The 24208-nt window shown below is 41.2% G+C and overlaps 1 protein-coding gene across 2 annotated transcripts in view; it reads left to right on the plus strand.

Annotated features, from left to right (window-relative positions):
* The first annotated feature begins 486 nt into the window (after positions 1 to 486).
* The window catches only part of cpamd8 (C3 and PZP like alpha-2-macroglobulin domain containing 8), a 46451-nt gene continuing 22729 nt past the window's right edge, over positions 487 to 24208 (plus strand). For both annotated transcript variants that reach the window (XM_005920854.2, XM_005920855.3), the window contains exons 1-27: positions 487 to 1979; positions 3977 to 4128; positions 5493 to 5515; positions 6089 to 6254; positions 6542 to 6594; positions 7148 to 7165; positions 7814 to 7868; positions 8080 to 8193; positions 8463 to 8547; positions 10141 to 10249; positions 10486 to 10713; positions 10980 to 11150; positions 11238 to 11366; positions 11478 to 11676; positions 11897 to 12072; positions 13055 to 13204; positions 13417 to 13578; positions 13685 to 13827; positions 15630 to 15692; positions 16671 to 16902; positions 19039 to 19192; positions 20251 to 20366; positions 20512 to 20563; positions 20649 to 20947; positions 22318 to 22386; positions 22475 to 22631; positions 22820 to 22996. In XM_005920854.2, the coding sequence (XP_005920916.1) occupies positions 1894 to 1979; positions 3977 to 4128; positions 5493 to 5515; positions 6089 to 6254; positions 6542 to 6594; positions 7148 to 7165; positions 7814 to 7868; positions 8080 to 8193; positions 8463 to 8547; positions 10141 to 10249; positions 10486 to 10713; positions 10980 to 11150; positions 11238 to 11366; positions 11478 to 11676; positions 11897 to 12072; positions 13055 to 13204; positions 13417 to 13578; positions 13685 to 13827; positions 15630 to 15692; positions 16671 to 16902; positions 19039 to 19192; positions 20251 to 20366; positions 20512 to 20563; positions 20649 to 20947; positions 22318 to 22386; positions 22475 to 22631; positions 22820 to 22996 (3538 nt within the window). In that variant the 5' untranslated portion in view covers positions 487 to 1893. The remainder of the gene's footprint in view (positions 1980 to 3976; positions 4129 to 5492; positions 5516 to 6088; positions 6255 to 6541; positions 6595 to 7147; positions 7166 to 7813; positions 7869 to 8079; positions 8194 to 8462; positions 8548 to 10140; positions 10250 to 10485; positions 10714 to 10979; positions 11151 to 11237; positions 11367 to 11477; positions 11677 to 11896; positions 12073 to 13054; positions 13205 to 13416; positions 13579 to 13684; positions 13828 to 15629; positions 15693 to 16670; positions 16903 to 19038; positions 19193 to 20250; positions 20367 to 20511; positions 20564 to 20648; positions 20948 to 22317; positions 22387 to 22474; positions 22632 to 22819; positions 22997 to 24208) is intronic.

Below are 24208 nucleotides of genomic sequence, written 5' to 3' on the forward strand. Positions count from 1 at the left end.
TACATACATCATGGATTTGATTGTCGTGGTAATTTTGAGCTTTTAATGATCTCTTTCTTTAATGGCTGGAATGACTGTAAAGTGTACGTCTTTAAAGGCTTTTTCTTTAAAAACAAAATGAATTTATTTAGGATTTTCTGTAATCCACACAGGCTCGTGCACTCCATTTGTTAGTAAGTGGTGCTGAAGGTTCTACAGTGTCTTCTACCTTGACAAGACTTATTAACTTATGGTGATCATCATCAACTGAAACTGGTAGTTTCTTTGCCAGTTTAAAAAACAAAAGGATTTGTCAGCACTCGTTGGACTGACCAGTAGTCGGCACAATGTTAAAAGTCCAAGGAACTTGGTGTAGATCTAAGAAGGAGAATTGTAGATTTGGGATAGTATCTTGGGGTCATTTCTAAACAACTGCATTCTAAGATCACCAGTTCAAGCAATTGTACGCAAGTACTAGTTATTCAGTTATTCACTGTCACCCAGACGTTCACCCTCAGATGAGAGGAACTTGATTACGACGTTCAGGAACCACAAAAGCTCAAGCCTGCCATGAACTGAAAACTGCTGGTTATCCAGCATCACTGTATACAGTGAAGTGGGCTTTACATCAACATGGACTGAGAGTGTGTGACCAAAAGGCCCTGCTCCAAAATTGACACCTTCCAGTCCAACTGAAATTTGCAGCTGCCAACATGGACGAGCCTGTTTTGGTGCCAGTGGTAGTGGTGCATTGCGCAGTGGACGGAATAATGAAGCGTGACTACCTCCAAATTCTTCAACCTTACCACAAAAATCAACAGTTAAACGGTTGAAACATGAACACAGTTGGGTGATCCAACAGGACAATGATCCCGAACACATCAAAATTTATTTGAAAACGAATAAAGAAGGCTAACGTTAAGCTTCTGGAAGCTAGGATACACTTAAACGCCTTACCAGGAAACCAATTTAAATGAACTTTACTAAAAACATGTATACTGTACAATCATTCCACCCTGGACAAACAGCAGTTCGAAAAAGTAAATAAAAGACCAAAATAACCATGACATTCATGAGTGTATGTAGACTTCACGACTGCATCTAAACCTAAGTGCCACTAGAGGGCAGCAGATATCTTATCAGGGCATCAATGAACTCCAAAAGTGCAAATTTAAGTGAGTAAAACTGTTATAATCATGCCTTCGGTAATTGAATTGTGTCATTCACACCGCTTGGCATTTCTGTTATGTTTCATAATAAAACAGAGTAGCTGCAGATTTGAGATATTCTGACTTTTTGGCTGAGCTAAAAACGTGCAGATAGTTTTTAGTGGCTAAAAGGACACGTTGCTACTGTTTCTTAAGCTGGTCTCATTCATGCTCTCTGCAGAGAAGAGAAAGTGTCAAAGCGAAAGAAGCGCCGTCTGATGCCTCTCAACGCGATGCTGTAGGAGCGGAAAAAAAGACCATCCGACTTGAGATCACCAGGAACAACCGGGACAGCGAGAGCTGCGCGGATTTTAGATGTCAAACAAATCGTAACGGTGACATTTCTCCGCGCTGAAGTGGGAGGACACTTACAAATTGTAATGCTGAAATATGAGAGAGCGAAGCCGGGGCGGGTGAAGGCACATGGGTGAGGACTGCTCGTATACTCCGGGCTCTAAAAGACGAAAAAAAAAGGCACGATTTGCTTGGACCTGGATTTGGCGAAGACAGATGAATTCATTAAGTTGATCTTTGGTTCTCAACGGAGCTCTGCACACCTTTCTCTCCTACCGATCTCAATGGATAAATAGATAGACCGTGAGGGCTGGGATTAAATTTCATTTAACATTTAATCAGGGCTTTCAGAGCCAGTCTCATTCAGACGGTAAAGACTGTATCCTGAAGTATCCTGGGCTCTGGAGCCAAAATGTTACGGTTGTCTCTGACAGCTTTGAGGCTTTCGTGGATTTTGTACATCTGCACCGTGAGCACAAGTTCTGCACAAGAAAGACAGTAAGTAGCCTGTGTTACATGTGGTGTTTTTGAGCTGTTGTGTGCTCTACTACAAGCATTTCCCGGTGCTTTAAGTATGGATAGACTGTGATTGTTCATTGAAAAACTTTTAAAAATTATCTTTAAAAATAGTTTTATTTAAACTGAGTGCATTTCATTGTACGGATCAGTCAGATTAAAACCTTTTTGTGAATAAGCCACAATTTAATGTTATTACTGTCCCAACCACACTGCCACTAATGTATTGTTGTCATACTTTCATTAATTGTGTTACTAACCTGTGAGGAGTCACACAGAGTGATGCATTAGGTCAATGATAGCCCAAAACTTGCCAAATATGAATAGATGCACTCCTGTGTGTCTTTCATTGTTGTTTGTTTAACCCAGACCCAGGACCGATTCTATCAGTCAGATGCTTGAGGGGTTAATTGTGACCTTGGGAGATAACAGACCAACTAGTTGTAGCCAGGGGCGTAATTTCCAGGGGGGTTAGGGGGGTTATGACCCCCCCCCCCCCCCCCAATAATCAGACCCAACCAATATACCCCCCCTCCTCCCCCCAATAAAATTATGAATTATCTTGCATAAATAGGATGTTGATTTTCTTTACTCATTTCAGGTATTACCAGCAAAATAGTTGCATGTCTAATCATCTGGGAATTTACCCAGATTTATTTATTTAGACAGAGATCAGCACAAAGTTATGCCGATGGTTGTAGCAATTCTTCCAGGAAGAGAGGAGGGGTTACTATCAAACTCAAGCTAAAGCAGATCTTTTTGTGAAGCTTTAAACAAGTTAGCTTAGAAGTTTAAGCAATGAGCAAAACATGAAACCATGTGACTCTTAAAAGCTTCACCTACACATGAGAGCAGGCTCTTAACTCTCACAGGACAAAAGTTGAGCAAAAACAATTAGAACTTGAGTAAATGGAGCCATGTGACTGAAATAAGCACGGTCTCCACCACCTGATCCCAGCTCATCCAAGAGCTGGTTAAACTCACTGTAGATCAAACGCACAGAGTCAATTTCCTCTTATTATCCTCATTCTCCCGAAAGCCTTATTTTCCAGGGGATTTTCTCATGACTTTTTCTCTCTCTCAGGAACTGCAGTTGCCTCTAGCTGTAATGCCGTTGTGCTGTAATGCCAACCACCTGATCCTTCTCTCATGCATGCAACTGGGCTTGTGCTCAAGGATTTGCTCACCTCTAATTTGTGTGATCTTCAGTTAAGTTGTTAAGGGGTGAGTTGGCCCAGTCGAAAAAAGCTGCAAGGCTGGGGTGAGCAAGCAATGAGTTAGACTAACAGGAAGATATTTACACTTGCGTTGCTGTATCAGCCTCGGTCATCACATGGTCAAAAATAATTAAACTGACTGAGTCTCAAACACAGCTCAACATTTGGTGGACACTTCAGTGAACTTGCTCCACACACTCTGGTGATTGAGTCATACTGGAGCATGCTAACAAGAGCACCTATTATTCTACCTTTGTTACCTGAGAGAAGTAGCCCCTTTGTGCCAGAAGGCATGTTCTTTAGAAATAAAACTTAAATTGAACCCCCCCCCACTCACACACACACATCCTAGACTCTTAATAAGCATCAAAGAATGACCTTTGCTCTCTGACCTCAGTGACAGGTCCCCTTCCCTCAATTAAATGTCAGAGTGACTGTGAGGAATCTCAGCCACTATTTTTCCAAACAGATGTCGAGGTTCTGTCAGAGGGTGCCGGACCACCCAAAGAAAACATTAAAGCAACAAGCTCAGTGGTCGTCAGGCACTGCATCCCTGGTGAAAACTGCAGTTAACCTTGTGCGTGCATGGAAGTGAAAAAGATGAAGCGAGACAGAAAAAAATGTGTATTTACACCTGGTCTCCAATCTCCTTTTGCCTCCCTTGCCATCACCTGTATTCTCCCCCTACTGTCATCTCACCTCACTTTACCTTCCTTTAAACTCTCGCCTTTCCCTCTCTCTGCCCTCCTGCTCTTCTCTCAGGGGTTACTTGGTCGCTGCACCCTCTGTCTTTCGAGCAGGCGTCGAGGAGAGCGTGAGCGTAACCATCTTTAACGCGAAAGCAGAAACCCGCGTCCAGGTGCAGCTGTCGGTGAAGGGACAGACGGTTGCCCACAGCCATGGCTCAGTGCTCGGTGAGAACAAATTCTTTAAGCTAAAGTTACACTGGCACAGTGGGTTACGTTTGGAAACAAAGCATGCACCGACAAGTTAGGCAAGCTAAAAGATACCCCCTTTATGTCACTGTTTTCAAAGGATGCAGGCAGGCAAAATATACACATAGATTAAAGAACACACACACACAGACGGTGTGAGCCTCTGCTACAAGACAAGCTTTGGCTTTTATATAGATTATCTGTGACTGCAGGCATCAGTTCAGTCCAGCTCATCGGCCACTTAATGTACACACTGTGTGATTTGTTTGACAGCATAGATAGATGGTGCTGACTCTGCTTAGAGGAGACAGGTTGCAGCTGGAACAGCAACTGAACTGACTTAACCACAGCGCTTACAGTTAAAGCATGTTAGAAGCATGCATTTTATTGATCACTTTACAGATCTGTGAGAAACTGAGGTTTAGTTTAGCTTGGTTTATTAAGATCCCTATTAGCTGTAGCAGCACAGCAGCTATTCTTCCTGGGGTCACAGATCTCTACACTTTGACTGTAACTGATTACTCAAAGCCGTACAGCATCTTAACAAAAACAAAACGAACCACACATGCAAACAATCAAACAGCTCCTCACAACACAAATGGTGTTCCGCATCAAGCTAGGCACTGATGACATACTATTCGTACGTGCACACTAGTTCTGCTACATTGGCAATGAATTCTATTCCATAACAGACCAATAGAAAACTGCTCTACCGATTGAACTGGTTCTTGCTGTGAGTTATAAAATCTCTCTGTGGCGTGTTTGGTAGAATAATTTGTCATTCATTTTCAAACAAAATCATTGGAGTGTTTGTAACAAAAGCATCCCAGTTCAATACAAGAAAAGAATAAACGAATCCATGTTTCACAGTTAACCAGCTGAGGCGTTTGTGCATTGTTACAATGTTTGTTCTGTACACACAACAAAGGACAGCATGTGCTGCTCTGTTTTCTACCACTTGCTACTTCTTAATCTACTTCTTTGTGCCACGTAATGTTGGGCAATAATCAAGATGAGACAATATCCAAATCTGGACGAATTGTTTCATTGGGTTTGGTTTCAAAAACTTTGCACATCCTTTAACTACAGAAATCCAGTTTTTCCCATTTTAGCGAATAGCTTATTAATGTGTTGAGTCTCAGGGACTTGATCATCAAGCACATCGTTAATAGAAACCTCTAAAAGAGTGGTTGTAACCCAACAAAACCCATTCAAAGTCAATTTATTCCTCTATCTATTTGCACTTAAATCTGAGGTGCAGTCAGTGGTCTAATCGAGTGTGTATGGCAGAGCCTGTGGGGGGAAAAAAATCTTACTTTAAATCTCACTTTTTCTCCTTTTAGACAAAGGCACCATCAAACTAAAGGTGAGTGGAACTTTGTGTGCCACTAAGTGCGCTTTTATTTTCTCAGCAGCGGTGACAGCTGCACAGTAGTGAGAGCCCCCTGTCCGCTGTGTGCACATTCCTCAAGCAACATGCAAATCAACACTAACATTATTTGTAATGCAACATCTGTCTCTGCTCATTCATTGGGAATAAGGTAACAGCCTCGATATAATATGCAACAGCTGTTGACGTGCATGTATGGTCCGCCGCCCCCGAAGGCTGGAATAGATCAATCTAGTATGCACGACTTTTAGAGATTCTTTGCCTCTGTCTCTCTCTCTCCCTTCCCTTCTCATAACCTCTACCCTCATTCTCGTAAAATACTGTCGCGTGAAGCGTACTCTGTTGGAGGCTGACGTCTTCTCTGCTTTTTTTTTTTTTTTTTTAAATCTGTTTTTGTTATTCTGGAGCTTTTGTTCTCTAGAAAATGAAATTGAATAAATCACGGCAAATAATTCAGCCTCGAGTAAACACTTCAGTCCTAATTTACGTTTTCAGTTCCCGCTGACTTTGCTTTTGTATGCGTTTATGGATGTGTGTATACGCCACCAGGTTCCCTCGGGGCTGAGAGGCCAGGCCCACCTGAAGGTCTGGGGGAACCGTCACCTCGCGGAAGGAGGTTACATTTTCCACAACTACACCACCGTCACCGTGGAGAGCAAGGGCACAGCTGTGTTCATCCAGACTGACAAACCCATCTACAAACCCAAACATAAAGGTTCCCTCATAGTGCACCTGGTAGTTAATCAGTTAATCACAGAGTAATGCCAGTTAGTGGAAATAAGTCAGGGGATGCAGGCATGTTGATGCTGCATTTGAGCTGTACAAATGTTGTAGACATAGTTGCTGATTGCATAATTAAGGATTTCAACCCATCAAATGACTTCAGACAGCTGGGGTTGTTTTCTTTAGAAGTATCAAGATTTTCATGTGCGTGCAGATTTTTCTGATTAGAAACACGAAAGACTTATTTTAAGATTATTGCATTTCCTTTTTTGTCTTTAGTTCTCATCAACGTTTACACAGTTGACCCTGACTTGAGGCCAGTAAACGAGAAGGTAATTCCGAATTGATCTCATATTCAGACAAATATTAAAGCAATTTGTTGTGCTTCTTCAGCAGATTCACAATAAACAGTAAACCCATTGAATGATAATCTTTAATAAAAATGGGTTGGGTTATTAGCAAAACCTGTGTTTTTACGACAGAGTTGACAGACAGACTTTGATTTATGACCGAGTGTTTACTACAGGCATACTTTTCCACCTTTTAATTGGTGGAGTTAAGAGGAGAAACTTTGCACTGTGTGCAAGAAAATGTACAGTTGCCTATTTACTGTAGCCAAGCTAGACTCATTTCTCTTGGAATGTTAGCAATGACTCCAAAAATACTGTGCAACTGTGCACACAGACAGCTTATTGATGTTTGCAGCTATAAAGGTACATTGCAGGTAAAAGGGCAATACTTAATTGTACAGACAGAAAATTGTTGAAATCAAAATGAATGGGATGAAGCATAGAGATAAAACACAGGACTTGTACTTTTTTTTTTAGCAACTTTATTGCAACTTTTTCTTGTGTTTCTCTCTTTTGTTCTTTTTTTTTTTTGCAGATTGAGGCATATATTTTGGTGAGTGCAGGCTGACAGGACCACCCAGGGTTGGCAGAGCCACGTCCGGGATGGGACAGTGGCAATTTTAGTTCCCAGCCTGCTTGGAGATTACAGAGCAGAAGTCAGGGCAGCTCACCTAGATAACAGGGTGCTCTTTGGACCAGTACAAGGATAAACAACATGAAAGGAACCTCTTCTCTTCTCTTTTCTTCTCCTTTGTCTTTTTGTATCTGTACATCTACAACACACTATAATCCCTGTATTAGCAAACCTAGCTCACATTGGATCTTCATTCATCTTTCCAGATCTTAGGAAATATTTGGAAAACCCCAAGCAAAGACTTCATGGGAAGCGAAGAAAAGCTTATACATGAGTTAACAGTAGCAACAAGCACACAGATGCATTTTTCTTCCTCAGTTATAGACTACAGTATATGTTATTTTTGGAAAGAGTTTTAAAAGTATTTTGGAAAATATATCAGAACCCAGATATCTGGGTCAAGTTCAGTGAGGGGACTGTTCAGCAATAATAAAACTATTTATGACTTTTTCTATTGTGTGATAACAACATTCACTGAGCAACTAAACTTGTACCACATTTTTGTTTCGGTATGTGAAGTAAAGGAATCTTAACATTGGTTTGTGACATCCTGCTTTGATCTTCCAGGATCCACGAGGATCCAGGATGGTGCAGTGGAGAGGGCTTAATTCTGTCTGCTGTGGTGAGCCGCATCATTTGCAGTATTTTTACATCATCTTTGTGTAAGCTGCACGTTTACATTTCATTGCTAGGTTGCTCTGGGGGATTGAATTAAAACACTACTTTTCTGGACTCATAATTGAAGAACGGTGATATATGATTGCTACAGTTTGGTTAATCACTATCAAGGACACAGGAATTAAATGTGTTAATTAGATTTTTGCGTCCTGTAGGGGTGGTGAACATGAGCTTTCCTCTGTCTGACCAGCCTGTGTTGGGAGATTGGTTTGTCTTCGTGGAGGTGCAGGGCCACACCTATAACAAGTCGTTTGAAGTGCAGAAATATGGTGAGGACCTACACACTGTCGCACACCTGCCATTGTTTATTGAGAGCACTGTAATGAGTGTGTGTGTATGTTTTTTTTAACATTGTAGGCTCTTTTAAATGCCTGTCTTTTTATTTCAAGTTGTGTTAAAAGCATATTTACTGTTTTACTCTACTAAAATGTGTGTAGTTGTCAAATAATATATTACAAATAAACAGCAAGGCTATTGCTGTATAAGATATAACACAAGAAAAAGTTCAAAAAAAAATATTGTGCTGCCTCTCTTTCAGTGGCGCCCAAATTTGAGTTGGTGATTGATCCACCGCGCTACATCCGTGATCTGAACTTATGTGAGCAGGCCACAGTCAGGGCCAGGTAAGTCACTAAATATTCAGCGCTGTACGAAAGTGGAACAAGACTTTAACCTGGACTTGTGGAGTGTTTTCTTTGTTTACACTAATCAGCCACAGCATAAAAACCATTGACTATGGTGAAGTCATAATCTCATTCCAGTGCAGCACTCTTCTGAGAAACGGTGGGTACTTGCGTGCGGACTTTGACACACAGCGGCTGCTAAACATTCTTGCAAAATGGGACATCTTCCCATGGTAGTAGCCTCCTCCTTTAGGGGGTGTGCTCTCATATGCCACATATCAAAAACTGCACAGGATCAGCTTAAAGGACACATTAAAGCGCACAAAGCGTTCACCTGATCTCTAAACTTAACTACCAGCATGACAGAGCAGCCATGGGGTGCACTAGAACAACCCTGGTCCACAGAGCCCACTGCCATTGTCCCGGTGCTATACATCACATGAAATCCCAGCAGGTATTGTTTCCATGCCCCCACAAGTCAGAGCAGTTTTGAAAGAATGAAGGGGACTTACTCAGTGGTAAGCAGTGTTGGTCAAGTTACTTGAAAAAAGTAATCAGTAACTAATTACTGATTACTTCCCCCAAAAAGTAATCCCGTTACTTTACTGATTACTTATTTTCAAAAGTAATTAATTACTTAGTTACTTTTTAAAAACACGATTTACAACCTGAGTAGGTGATAAAGCGATAGATCTCTCAGCCCAATTCTACTTTTTCTGCATAATCCATCATACAAAATGTAATCAGATGGAAAAGTCTCTTTTTTAAACTTGTTTTATCAGTTTTGATCTTTTAACTTTATGCATCAAGCAAAAATTAAATTATCTGCAACATTCTCTGACTGGAAGAAATTAGTTTAACATTTAAACCTATTTTCTGCACATTCCAGCACATAAAATGAAAATATTTTTTTGTGTTTACACTCAGTCTTTCAAATAGATGCAAGTAAAACACAGCAGAAAATAAATAACATCAAAGACTAGCGGTCCTGTTGCTCTATTTTCACCTGTAAAGCAGGAGCAGGGTAGGCGGAGGTTTACCCTGGTGCAGGTGTGCCGCGGTCAGTGGAAGAATCCGCGAGTTTCTCTGTGAGTTTCCCATTAGGTCCTAGCTACTCAGTGCTTGTTTAGAGGTTTTTTTCGGTGTAAAAAGAAGTTTTCTTCCCACGCACAATGGACACTAATGTTTTTGTCACTTTTTATGGAATCAAACTCAAAGTAAGGTCAGTACTTCCACGCTTTAAACGCTGCTTTAAACGCTGCACGCTCATACTCTCTCTCCATTGTTGATCTGCACACAGCTGTTGTCACAAACGTCGCACTCGCTTACGTCACTGTCATGAGACATTCTGGCAAAAAAAATCATGGTTTTAGTAACGCAGTAAGGCAGCGTTCCTACGGGAAAGTAACGGTAATCTAATTACCGTTTTTGCAATAGTAATCCCTTACTTTACTCGTTACTTGAAAAAAGTAATCAGATTACATGTCCATCTCTGATAATAGGTTATAAATGTTTTTTATTATTGTAATGTTTATTTACAATACAACAAAAAAGAACATCAATTTTACACTCTGGCATGTCACTCTTATGCAGATATACCTTTGGGAAACCCGTAACTGGGAAGTTGACAGTAAATATGACAGTGAATGGGGTCGGCTACTACCGCCATGAGATGGGCCATCCTGTCATAAAAACTATGGAGGTTAGTTTATTTAATCCCTATTCTACATGCTTTGTGAATGTATTAGAGACTTCCAAGCTGATATGGAAACAGGGTTGTTGATTGATTGTTGTTTTGTCTTCAGAGTTCCTTCAAAGTGCTACTGTTTTATGCATACACTGTAAATCATTGTTATTATCTAAGAGGTTAAGCTCCAAACCCTGACACCAAAATTATACATGTCCTGCTGTACCTGATTACATCTTTTCTGCTGTCAGATCAAAGGCTCTGCAAATTTCAGTCTGTGCGTCAAAGACATGATGCCCTTGGATGTGGCTGATCACTTCAGAGGGACTGTTAGCATTTGGGCTTCTGTGACCAGCGTAGATGGAAGCAAGCAAGCCACATTTGATGATTCCACACCAGTCCATAAACAGCTCATTGACATCAAGTACTCTAAGGATACACGCAAACAGTTCAAGCCTGGTCTGCCTTACAAAGGGAAGGTGAGAGCCCACAAAAAAGTTACTGGCACCGTGGGGAAAAAAAGAGAAGAGAAATACGAATCAGCTTGGATCTTCATCTCACTGGGATTTGCTTTGAGAAGAGCTCAAAGTATATTTATTTGTTGTGCTTTTTAAATAAAGTATGACTTTAACTGCTAGTCAGTTAGATGCTAAAGCTAAATTAAGCCTGTATTCAGCCATGTACATTACTGATTCACAAATGAGTCTGCATTTGCACACTCAGTCGTTTTCCCTCTGCTTTGTAGATCGAGGTCACCTATCCTGATGGGAGCCCTGCTGAAGGGGTAAAGGTGCGCGTTAAAGCAGAGCTGACCCCGAAGGACAACGTCTATACCAGCGAGCTAATCTCCAAGGACGGTCAGGCCACCTTTGAGATCCCTTCCATCCCTGCAGCTGCTCAGTATGTCTGGCTTGAGGTCAGAACTTCCTATTGTCACGTAATATAAACAGAGTGATGCAAGAAGTAATTTGAAGCTAATCTTAATTGCATTTTCTTGACAAAGACCAAGGTGATATCCATTGAGGACAGGACAGTTGGAAACCAGTACTTGCCCAGCTACCTTTCTATCAGTAGTTGGTACTCTCCTAGCAGGTGTCACATCCAGATCCAAAGTCCCAGCACCCCACTCAAGGTAGGTGTGACCTTTTTCGGTGGTATGAGTTTCTTGCTTAACTTTGGATGATTTAAACATGTTTCAAAACATCAGATTGTGAAGTATATTTATATCTGTCTGCATGTATAGGTTGGACAAGAGGCAGAAGTGGCTCTCAAATCCACTTGTCCCTGTAACTTCACCCTGCATTACGAGGTAGCATCCAGGGGAAACATTGTCCTATCAGGCCAACAGGCAGCCAACCTGACAGCCTCCCACAGAGGAAAAAGGGCCACAGTCACCTTTGACAAGAACATTCACAGCACCCACCTGCCTCCTTCTGCTTCTGGTACTCATTTCTTCTTATTACAACTCTAACTTCACTGTCATCCAGGTAATTTTAAGAGCTAAAGTTTCACAGAATAATCCTTTGATGAATCAGCTTTTTTTTTCTTTCATTGTTGTAGTGCTTGGGAAATCAGTGTCCAAGCTTCTCAATCGTAGTGGTCTTTGACATCAGAATGCCAGATAGTTTTGGAGAAAGCACTGTCACCCTGTCACTCTGCCAGATGTTGCAGGCTCTTCCTCCCAGACTGAGATGGACAGATGTGTGTCCTACCTACGTTTTCCTGTTAGTCACAGCATGGCACCACTCAGCCGTCTGCTGGTCTACTATGTGAGGGAAAACGGTGAGGGTGTCACAGACAGTCTGCAAATCCCTGTCAAGCCCGAGTTTGAGAACCAGGTTTGGAAACAGAACTATTATAACTTAATTTATCCAGAGAAAAGTACTGCAGTTGGTACTGTTGCATATGCTTGTTACGAAAACACCAGTGTTTTTGGATATACAAAATTAAGTTTGTCTTTTCATGTTTTGTTTGGGGGTTTTTTTGCTGCTAAAATAGCGATTTATTAAAACCCGGAGAAAAGGGTGCACTCTCTGTATACACCTTGGAGCTGAGCCTAAGTATCCATGCACCAACCATTACACCACAGTGTAATGTCTGTAAACAAACAGCTGTGTTGGCTTGGGAGAGATCCCCAGTTCCTGCCTGCATTAGGTGGAGTTAACTCCCTGAAGTATTTACAGCTCTCTGGTATGCCCTTACAACACTAAGTGTGTGTGTGTGTTGTGCGTATGTGTGCCGGAGGAGGGGGTTGTGAGGGCAGGATGAGACAGCGGCCGCACAGGCCGCAGGCAGATAGGTGGGGTCATGACAGGAGAGGATGACAGGTTACAGAATGGTGAAAGGAGGGCAGCGGAACCGATTAACGGTGTTAATTTGTGATTTTGTGCTGGTGAGAAATAGTTCTGATGTGTGAAAGCTGACTCTGGCCATCCCTCCCTCTTTCAAAGGCTGTAGTTTTCCACTCTCAGTCAGAGCTTTCCAAAGTTTGCTGCTTAGAATTGTCAGACTGATATTATTCCGAATGCCACTGAGGATCTGCCAGCTAGTGCTGAAATTATTTAGTTTTTTAGCTGACAGTTTGATATTTGATATTGACATTTGATAGATATTTCAGATTTTTCTCTTTCATGAGGGAAACATTCAGTCTTCTGGTTCAAGTTTTATGTTCAAGTGACTAATTTGAAGACATCTCTGTGAACCTTTTCAGTAAATTTATAACCGTACAGTCTTACAAATTCACAATTCTGTAGAGCGGAAATGTGTTAAATGCACCTTGTTTATGCAGAATGCACTTATGTGTCATGTTTTGGATTGCAGGTATCTATTTCTATGTCGACCAATGAGTCCATGCCGGGGGACTCGGTGACCCTGCGCGTTCGGGCTCAGAGGGGATCCTGTGTTTGCGTGGCCACTGTAGATAAGAGTCTTTACCTGCTGAAGCCCGACTTTCAGCTGAGTCCTGAAAAGGTTGGTCATATTTATAGATTATGGTGATATTACACTTTAATAAACAATCGATTAAAGCGTTCTGTAACTTAAAATCGCTTTATAGTATAGATTTAGAGAGCTGGTTTAAATTACTTTCTTAGATCGTAGTTTTTAAGATGTTACCTGCAGTTTTTTTGTAAATAACTTTACTTTTACTGTAACTTTATATAAATATGTTTTTCACTCTGCAGGTGTTTAAAGAGCTGGCAGAGTTTGATGTTTCAGACGCTTTCAACATTCCTAAAGATGACGGACACTTCTGGTGGCCTGGGCTGACGGCAAAAAGACGGAGGCGGTCCTCTGTGTTCCCATGGCACTGGGACATCACTAAGGACGCGCGCTTTGCTTTTACAGTGAGAACATACACTTAGTGAAAGAGCTCAGCTAGTGCTGTCACTGGGTTAAAAGGTAATCGTACTAGTGCGTGCAGATGTTTACTTCTCTCTATATTTAATACAGGAAACGGGACTGGTTGTGATGACAGATATGGTGAGTTTAAACCATCGGCAGAGTGGGGGCATGTACACAGATGAAGCTGTTCCTGCCTTTCAACCGCACACCTCTACCTTGGTGGCTGCTATGCCCTCCCGCCCCACAAACAGGTACAGGATGTTCTTTATAGGTGTCCAAGGCTGTCCACTGGGCATCAGCAAACTCTAATGATCTCATACCTAAAAATGTGCAAATTGTATTATTCAACGTTTTCATAAATGGCGTGAAAGTTCTTCTTGTACCAGCCGACGTTTCTTTATATTTTACTTTTCATTTTTTTAAAGTGGTTTTGAGAAATAGTTCTCCAGGCTTTTTGAAGGACTTTTAAAGTTTCTCTTTAGGCACTGGCTGCTTTTGCATTCATTTTCATGACCATGACCATTTTTCATGGAAATGATTGTCTATGTGACGCTTAACTCTGTTGAACCATTCAAGCATAAAAAGGGCCCCTAACTCAAGGGATGAACCAGTCTTGTGTCTACACATAATGGGAAACTTAGCAAACAAAGCATTTTAAATTGTATCGTTAGACACTTTGTTACTAGCAGCCCGCTGCAAAATGAAATCATTTCTTCATTTTTTTGTTGAATCTACAAAAATCTCTATTTGTCAGCGTTTTTGCACCATTGAGGTGATTCCTAAAGAGCTGTAGCCAAAAACTAGCGTGTCCTTAAAAAATGAGGAAATTGGACAAATCCAACAAAGACCTGACACAGGACCTAAGAGATTGATCTTCAACTGATCCATCTGCTGTTCACTACTGCCCGCTGTTCATCAGAATTTATCTCTGTTAAAGGGTGGCTGTCAAAGAAGCCATTGTAAAGGAAGGGAAACAGGGGAAAAGGCTGAGGTTTGCCAAAGAACTGGACTAAAAACCATTGGCAACAGGTCTCATGGAGTGATGAATCCAAAATTGGCATTTTTTGTTCAAATTGTTGTCAGTATGTATGGAGGAGGTCAGGAGAGAAATGCAGCAGTGAGTGTCTATAGCCCTCTGTAAAATACGGTAGAGGCTCTGTCAAAAACTACCATCAGATTTTGATCTGCCATGCAGTGCAGCTGGAAAGTATCTGATTGGCTGCAGCGTTATTCAAATAACATCCAAAGAAGAGCTTTGAATTTCCTTTAAGAAGCCTGGAGAACTCTTCCTCAAAAATACTTAGAGAAATCAGAGGAAAGCTCATTCAAGAGATTTATTTGTTAGAACTATACAAATAATTGCATTTGTGCAAAACACATTAAATAATGTGTTTTGCACATAAATTGAAATTTGGCAGTTTTCTGGCAAGATATAAAGGAATGAGGGGTGGAGCAAGACTTTTACACAGGACATTATAAATTTTAAAAACATGAATTATAGGAAACTAGCTTATCAAATACCATACTCTAGTGGTATTAAAAGCCAAACTGTGAGCCACCTGGGTGTGGTGTCATGTCATAGTCAAGGTTATTCAGTTGTTTTTGTGTATGTTGGCTCATTAACTGATAAAAACAGATGATCCTTGTCTGTTTTGGAGGTTCTTTTAAACCATTAAATTTGTGTACTTCTATGTATTACTCCACCCTCTTTAATGTCAGAGGGAAAAAAGTGGTTATTATTGTTGAAGAAGATTAGCTGTAATCCTTCACTGGACCACACACTGTAATATGGGCATGTACTTTACCGAAAACAAGGAATCTGAACGCAAACCCATAACAGAATAATAATTACATCAAGATCGCCCTCTTTGTTTGATTTCACATGTTAGGCCTGCATTCCCCTGTGCTACAAATACTTTTCATTTTAGTGCCGAACTTCAAACACATGATGTGACTTATCATTGTGGAATTTTAAATAGTATATTTTTCCATTATGTTGTTATTTTATTAGCTAAAGCTTTTTCACTGATGTCTTCTTGTGTTTTGGCTGTAGAGTAGAGAGGCGGAGGCGTACATTTTTCCCAGAGACTTGGGTGTGGCACTGCCTCAACGTCAGGTATTTAAATCTTTAAATAATATTTGTCTTGTGTGAGCGTGTCTGTGTGTCTGCGTTACTTGCCTCTGGCTAGATATATCAGGTGCAACAGATTGTCTATCCTTTTATGTGATTTAGTGCTTGAGAGAATAGAGAAATGGAAAAGAGAGGAGCAAATGTGGAAAAAAAATGATAGCGTGAAAAAGATACAGGAAAAATATTTACAAAGAGCAAAAAGGAGGCGAGAAATATGTGAAAAGCAGAATATAGGTAGAAGAAGAAAGGCGAGAGTAGAGCTGGAAGAAAAAAGATTGGAGAGTACTGGAAAGGAAAAGGTGAACATGACAGACTCTTGGAAGAAATTTGTGAGAGGAAAGGTGCGAGGCGGTGCTGTATGCCAGACGGCCGATCTTCCATCATGCAGCAGCATCCGCCACTTCTCCCACTGGGTGTGAAATGCCTCATTCAATCTTGGAACAGACTCTTACTTTCTCAAGAGCTCCTTTCATTCATGTTTAGCCAATATAAATGAATTGCCCATAGATTTCCATATGCTTGATTCCCTTGGATGGAACTTCAGCTCTCACTAATTTCCTGTGAAGTGCAGAGCTCTGATTTTTCCTTAAAAGTATATTAAAATGGATTTTGGACGGCTTTGATCAAAAGGAAGGCTGTACATGCAGTTTTTGAAGTTTATTGTGCCCTCTTGCAGTTTGCCAAGACCAACATCCAGTGAGCGCTGCCAATAATGACTCCAGCTCATTTCTTTCAAAGAAACAGATTGGGTCAACACCTGACCGTCCCTTGAAACCGTCCATTTTAGAGTGTTTGCTGTAGTTATATTGGTGCAGATGTTGGTGTTGACACAGGTGCTAACATTAAAGTAATCTCCAGCCTTTGATCAAGCTCTTCCTTGTAGTTGATGAATTTTAATAGCTTGTCTTAAAAAGAAAATATGCTCGAATTATTTTATTCCACTGTTGTATCTCCACGTAACAGCTCTGAAACTGGGGAAGCTGAACTGCACCTGGATGCGCCGGATTCAATCACCACATGGGTGGCAGAAGTTGTTTCCCTGTCCGAGCAGAAGGGGTTGGCTTTAGGAACGAGAGCAGAGCTTCGCACCTTCAAGCGCTTCTTTGTGGACTTTACGCTGCCCTACAGCTTAATCAGAGGGGAGCAGACCAAAGTTCCCCTCACCGTCTACAACTACCTGCCTACCTGCTCTGCGGTAAGATGTTTTCTTAATGTGGCAGATGGACAAGTCTCTGACATTAGTTCCTAGCAACTGCCTTCAAGTCCAATCTTGACATCATATTCTTTAAGACAGGACATGTCACATCTGTGCTTTTTAATCATTTATGACTTGTAAACCATCGCAGAACATATTTTTTAATACATTTTCACTAATTATAGGTTTGTATGACATGTTATGCAAACTCTTGACAGTTAGTTTTAACACCAATCCTAAAATGACTCCATCTAAACTAAGAGTCTATTAGAACATCAAGTTAGGAACCACAATGACGTCACTGAGACGTCTCTTCCTATTTAAAGGCAGTTTTTCCTTCCCACTGTCGCCAAGTGCTTCCTTACATGGAGTCGTTGGCTTTTCTCGCTATTATCGTAGGGTCTTTAACTTACAATATAAAGCACCTTAAGACAACTGTGATTTGGTGCTGTATAACAGACCATTCTCACTCCTGAGGCGTAATATACCGACGATTTGTCACGTCACAAGGTGTTCCATAGGAACGCGCCCGGCGTGACAGGTGACCTTCAGCATTCTTATGCTGCGTGCTGGGTTGTGGATGAAATCCAGTAGGACGACGGTCCCGTGGTAATAGACGTTCCAGCCATGTATTCCAGCCCTAACCATAACCTTATCCCTAACCTTAACCACCACTTTAATGACGTTAGATAGTGTTTTCCAAAGCGATTTAAGTAAAATAAACGTACATGTGTAGATTCATTCCAAACAGTTCTCCTGTTTCCTAATTTTTCCGATCTCGTAATATAGAGACGTGTTGGGTGCCCGGAAGCGTAATATACCGACGATTTGTCACCTAGCGTCAAATGTTACGCTTTGGGAGTGAGAACGTGTTGCGTATAAGTAAAAATGACATTGAAATTGTATTAAAGTGAAGAAGAGCAACCCATAATGTAGCGCCCGAAAAATTAAAAGACCACACTAGGCAAATATCTCAGTAATCTGAATTTGATAGTTAAATAAAAGACGTAGGCAGACAGACAGACTGCTCACAACTCTCACTATGATCAGACCCCAGATTTGGTTAAGAAAAAGGTTTCTAAGAGGAAAAGAGAGAAGGATCATCAAAAAAGAAACTGGAGGTTTGTCAGTCAAATGAGGCATAAAGTAGGTGCTCCGTTTAGTTGTTAGACAGAAGTAGGTCAACGATAAGCTGATAAAATCCATAGTCATAGAGATTTGGGAATCTTGGAACGGGATGAAACCAGCCAACACACAAATGAGTTCTCAAACCACTTCAGGACCCCTTAGAACACCTCGTTCCAGCGGATCTTTATGCAGAGCTTGTGGTTCAGACCGGATACGTCTTGGAATTTGTCCAGTCCTTCATTTTGTTCATAGCTCTGCACTAAAAATGGTACATGCCATAAATCACAGAGGATTATCCAGGTAGGAAATATTAAAATATAAGATGCAAATAACTGTGTTGATCTATTTCTTTAAATTATTATTTCTGCATGTATCAGAACTGGTTCGATATTATATACACATGCAGAACAAATATTTTCAAGTGAAATAACTTCTTCGGTAGTAAGTATAGGTTTGTAATGTGACCATGAAGAGATTAGCCTAGTATGTTTGTTTCAGCACTTACTCCGAAGAGCCCTCTAAGCTCTGTCCTGGCCTTAAATGGGTCCATCCTGCACGCCATACGGATGACATCATGATGTTTGCAGATGAGCCTGTTAAATGGCCTGTGCGTGTGCTGCCCTGATGTCATGTTAGGTGAATATGCAAACCAGAATAGCCCATCCTTTGATGTCCACCCCAGCAACATGTGATTCCTATATTTTCTGCTCAGTTATTTATGACTTGTGGCATGCGGATAAAGAACAGTTAAAAGATCCTTCTGCATTACTGAGCCCTGTGAAAATTGGACGATGAGTGGAACTTAATCCTTCAGGGAGTTTGAGAAGCATGAGTCAGTCAGCATGGAAAATTCACAGTGTGATTTAAAAAATTCGCCCTTGCTTTCAGAGCTTTGATGAAGCACGCTATATGAGGGAGGGGCGTGCCTAACAGATATGATGTCATTAAAGGCTATCAGAGGAGATCGCTTTTCTCTGATTTGTCTCTTCTTCTCCTCTCCACTCGCAGGTTCATTTAAAAGTGTCGGTTCCAGAGGGCATCAAGTTTGTTGGCCATCCTGGAAAGCTTTATCTCACCAGGAAGAAGTGTGTTGCTCCTGGAGAGGCTGCTCCTACAAATATTGTATTGTCGTTCACTGAGCTGGGATCAGTTAACATCACAGGTATCCACAGAGCTCAGTCAAATTCATAAAACTCGCTTATTATTTTATTTCTAGTACTACGTTGATGAAGTGGCAGAAATGTTTTAATTAGGAAGCCATAATTATTTTGTTGGGACACGTATATGTGAGCCACAGGGCAAAGTCAGAGGGCAATTTTTCACTTCTTCCAACTGTGGAGAAGCATCTCTGCAGCAGTGCATGCTCATGGATGGTGATTGTGTTACCAGTACTATAAAAGCACAGACCTGACAATGCCATAAAGTTCCCATTCTCTAGATCAGCCATTCTTTAGAAAAAAAGAATGATGCAAGGTTTTGATGCTAATGTGAATGTTACAAGATTGATTTGTGCTGACTCATGGAAATGGCCTTATTTGCATTCTTTAGTGGCGTGGCACTTACAAGCAACAGCAAGCTTTCACCAGGACTTTGGTCCACTCAGTGTGATTCCACACAAAAGGGCGAGCCTATGACTGAGGAAAGCTTTGCTGGCCAAGGAGCCGTGTGTGTGATCTGGTCACCCACCCAGGTTACAAATAGTCCCCTCCGGAGCGCATGTGAAAACAAAGCAGGCCAGCAGTGGGGGAGTAACCAGAGCTGCACTGTGACACTCAGTGGCATGTTGATGAGTTTGCAGGTCACTGGCGGCCAATGGGCCCCCCATGGCCCCACTCCTAGTCCACTAGCCCCTTGTGTTTCCTTCTCACTACACACACACAAAGAGACACAATTGGCACAGGGCCACATTTCCAGTGGGCTCCCCAGCAAAAGAACTGGGAATCCTTTTACAGATATGCTTGTCTTGTCTAATGTATTTTGATGTCTGGAAATTTTGCAAAACATATTTATTTGACTGCTGATCATCTCACTAAGAAACTAATTAAGGTAATTAGAAAAAAAAAGTATCCCAAATAGACTTACAGAAGTACAGATGGGAACAGGCTCACTATGCCTCATTTCCCTGGCTAAAGAAGAGCAACTGCTCAAGCCACTGTCTCTGAAGCTGCATATGGTGTCAACAAAAACAAAATCTTAAGCTGACTTTTGTTCTGTACACAGCTCGTGCCATTGCCTTTAGTGAACCAGGCTGCTGCTCAGATGGATTCCAGATAGGCAAAATAAGTAATGACATGATCCAAGGCCAGGACTATGTCCGTAGGACTGTCCTGGTTGAGGTAAGAAAGCTGAGATTTTCCTTTAATGTTTTTTTTTTTAATCCTTTAATCTTTTAATAAGAAAGAACTACTTTTTTATTGTTTGTTTTGTGTATTTCTGTAATGTTTTTCTGCATCTTTTCTCTTGCTGCCACCCTGTTTACAGCCAGAAGGCCTGCCCAGAGAATACACCTACAGTGTTTTCTTCTGTCCAAATGGTCAGTGCAAATCATTTTTAATTGATATAGCATAATGAGAATAAACTTTACAAAGTTCAAGTTTATTTTGCATTTCATTTCTCAGAGAGGATTCATATTTCTACCCCCAACAAATATGAGTATCAGTATGTGAAAAAGCCAAGCAGGATGAACCAGTTCCAGGTGGCAGTAAAGACACACAACGATGCCCATTTTGCCCTCTCTGCCAGTCCCCACGACAGCGCAGAGATGCTGGAGATCGTACTCGGGGGCAGGCAGAACACTCGTTCCTGGATTTCCGCTAGCAAAATGGGCGAGCCTCTTGTCAGCGTCCCTACGCCAGGGATCCTGTCTTGGGATGAGTTCCGCAGCTTTTGGATCAGTTGGAAGGGAGGTGTGGTACAGGTAAGAAGAGAAAGGAATCATAGATGTAACACTTCCAAATGTACGGCAGATTTGCTTCGAGGTTGTGCTCGGATGCTCTGACACAAAAAGAAGTGCGGCAGGCCATGGGGTCTGTGTGTTAGGAGAGCTGGCGCCGTTTTTACTGGTGTGCCTCTGGGTGAACTCACACTTAACAGGGGACACTGAGGGCAGTCGATGATCCATGGCCAAGGACTTGCATGGCAGTGAATGGCTGGCACACCACTTCCCGGCTCCAGCCACAGCATTAATTAGACTTGCACCATTCACCAAAGGCAGTAATTAAAAAGCCGCGTATTACTTCCCAAAGTACTTTGGGAATACGTTTATTTTCTTCAACACCAATCGCGTTGGGAAATGGATGAGTTTCATGGTCTTATGGTGTAATGTGATTATGAAATTAAACTCTTATACGGGAGAGCAAGTGTACTCTGCATGGGTCCGTGTGAGTGTTTGTTTTTGGGATTATCTGTGGGAGGTGCATGAATCACAATGGCATCACCAACAGCTGGAAGAAGGACCAGCTGGAAAGGAACTCTACCAGTAGGTTCACAAACCTATCCCATAAAAATTAAAATCTTTAACACTGTTAGCATGTTCATATGGGTTTATATATATATATATATATATATATACATACACATATGCTATGAGAGAAGTCAAAGCCGTGGCTAAGAATTTTCACTTTGTACCTCTATATGTACCAGTGACAGTCTTAAAAACACGGATTCAAACAGCCAGCGTGTCTATGAAGATACCATTATTTGGCAGTTGGTATCCTACTCTAAGCCCAACGCAGAGTTTTCTGCTAAGACAACGGGACAATGAGAGCAAATTGAAATAGCATTGGGTTAACTTATAGCTTTATTAAACTTGCATGCATGGGAAAAGAGAGGGGGGTTTCTTTTCTACTTCCTGTATCCATTTTCTAAAAACTTCCCTGATGTTTTGGCTGGTTGGTTGGTGGTTAACCAGGACCAGGAGGGCACCTGCTTTGTAACACACTAGTGGAAATCCCTTATTTTATTCAGTACCATCCAGGCAGTGCCCACTGTGGATTTGGGACCTTTTCCATCTCCTGATCGTCTGGATGGATGTTGTGTCTTGCTTTAAGTAGCAAGAGAACCCAGTTATGAGTTATGAGACTGCAGATGCAGTCAAACAATAAAGGGGTGAGGGGGGAACTGAGTTCTTGGAGCGTAGTTTCAGTAACAGATTAGCTGTCAGCTATCTTGGGTCTAATCTGTGCCAATGTTTTTGTTGGTATCGTCTATTATGGGGCAAAAATAATGAAACATTTCAAGCAAATGCAGAATAATAATTACAAATAATTATTCCTGCGTTCCTTCCAGGTGGGCCATGGTTTACATCCAACCAATGAATCGGTCATCCTGCGATGGGCAGGCCAATTCACAGGACAGGTTTGACACTTTTATGACATCTTTGTTCCAACTCCAGGAAATATCTTTAGAGATCATTTCTGTAAAAATACTTTTTTTCCCCATCCAGGTGCGGCACATAGGCTTTTCTACAGGCTGGGGCTCAGTAGGGGAGTTCAAGATTTGGAGGAAGGAAGACTCTGATGACAACCACAATGAGGCTTTCACACTTGGAGTCCCACAAAACATGGTGCCTGGATCAGAAAGAGCTGCTGCATTTATGATTGGTAAACTGTTTTCTGGTTGGATGCTGATATATTCCATATACTATTATTACTTCCACCATTGTGTCATTTACATCTGAAAAAAAAAACTATTTTAGATCATGCAATCCTCAAGCGAATGGAACTAATATACAGCACATTTTGCAGTGTCAGTAAGTGAAGTGTGTTTGTGTATCTTGCTCTAATATCAGGTGATGTTATGGGGCCAACTTTGCATAACCTGGACAAGCTCTTGAGGCTACCCTTTGGGTGTGGTGAGCAGAACATGATCCACTTTGCCCCCAATGTCTTTGTTTTGAAGTATCTGCAGAAGACCAGGCAGCTCAGCCCTGAGGTTGAAAATGAAGCAACTGACTACTTACTTCAAGGTAAAGAAACTGAATCCTAACAAATCGCTTCCTTGGATCAGATATTCAGTATTTTCTTTTCCTCGTAGGTTAAATATGACCTCCTCGCTTAGACAAGCTCTGATGGTCTCTTTAGAATTATTTTTTCATGTCCAAATGTGCTTGAGCTGCCATCAGAGTATTTAAGATAAATAATATATTAACGAGATGCTGAGTTAACTCAGTAACACCAATATGGTGATTCTTAAGCATATAGATTACTTTCAGTACCACAGATTCTGCCATTTGTGCCCTCCCAAATACCCACCGATGTAAACCCAGTTAGAGACCAGCGCTTTAAACACAGGAACAAGGAAGTTATTTAAGTTCTTCAAGAGTGTGTCATGAATCTCAACAAGTCAAATCCTTTCTGGCATGAAGCTGCGCAAAGTGGCGTCATGCTCAAAGAAAGGAATGATTTCTAACAGTTTGCTGTTTTCTTAAAGTTATGCGCCATAATTGGGCTGTCTGCAATCAAGAAGAATATAGTTTACCTTGAATAACAGAGTTCATTTAACAGACAAAAAGTTTTTTGGCAGCGGAGCCTTGGACTGGCTGGGATTCAAAACTTTGAATTGTAACCTGAAACATAAAGGTTTATTCAGAGTTATCAAGATTAGTCTTTGTCCCTCACAAAGATATAAAAGGAAAACTCCAACTTTAATAAATGTCAATAGGCTTTATTATTGTGCCACACAAGGACAGGTCACCCTGCATATATATGTAAATTCAAGAGTTTGCCTTTGACACTGGGGCTGACCCTAAAACAAAGTGGAAATTCAGCTACCGAGTGTTGTCTTAGGTACAGCAACAAATGTTTGAATATTGGTAAATTATTATATTGTGGGCTATTTTTCTTGTTCGTTTTTAAGACCTGAAAACTATGCTGGATTCACCCTCTTGGAGGCAAGCACCAGAACATCTTTGCACAGTTTGCTTCGTTGCATAGTTGCAAGTGAAACCACTTGACTGCATATGTAAGAACATCGGGAGCATGTCCGAGCAAACGTTCTGTTTTCCTTCATTTATTTAGTCGCAGCACACTATGCACCACAGAGCTGGGTGAAGAATCAGAAATCAATGCCAAAAGAGAATTTCAGGGATCCAAGAATACCACAAATGTTATATTTTTGAAATGTATTTGAATTTTTGGCTACCTTTTAATATACCGTGTTTAGTTTCACTGCGTTGATT

Source organism: Haplochromis burtoni, unplaced genomic scaffold, assembly GCF_018398535.1.
Source record: "Haplochromis burtoni strain Fernald_Lab_line unplaced genomic scaffold, NCSU_Asbu1 Contig_42, whole genome shotgun sequence".
In the NCBI taxonomy this organism is placed as follows: Eukaryota; Metazoa; Chordata; class Actinopteri; order Cichliformes; family Cichlidae; genus Haplochromis; species Haplochromis burtoni.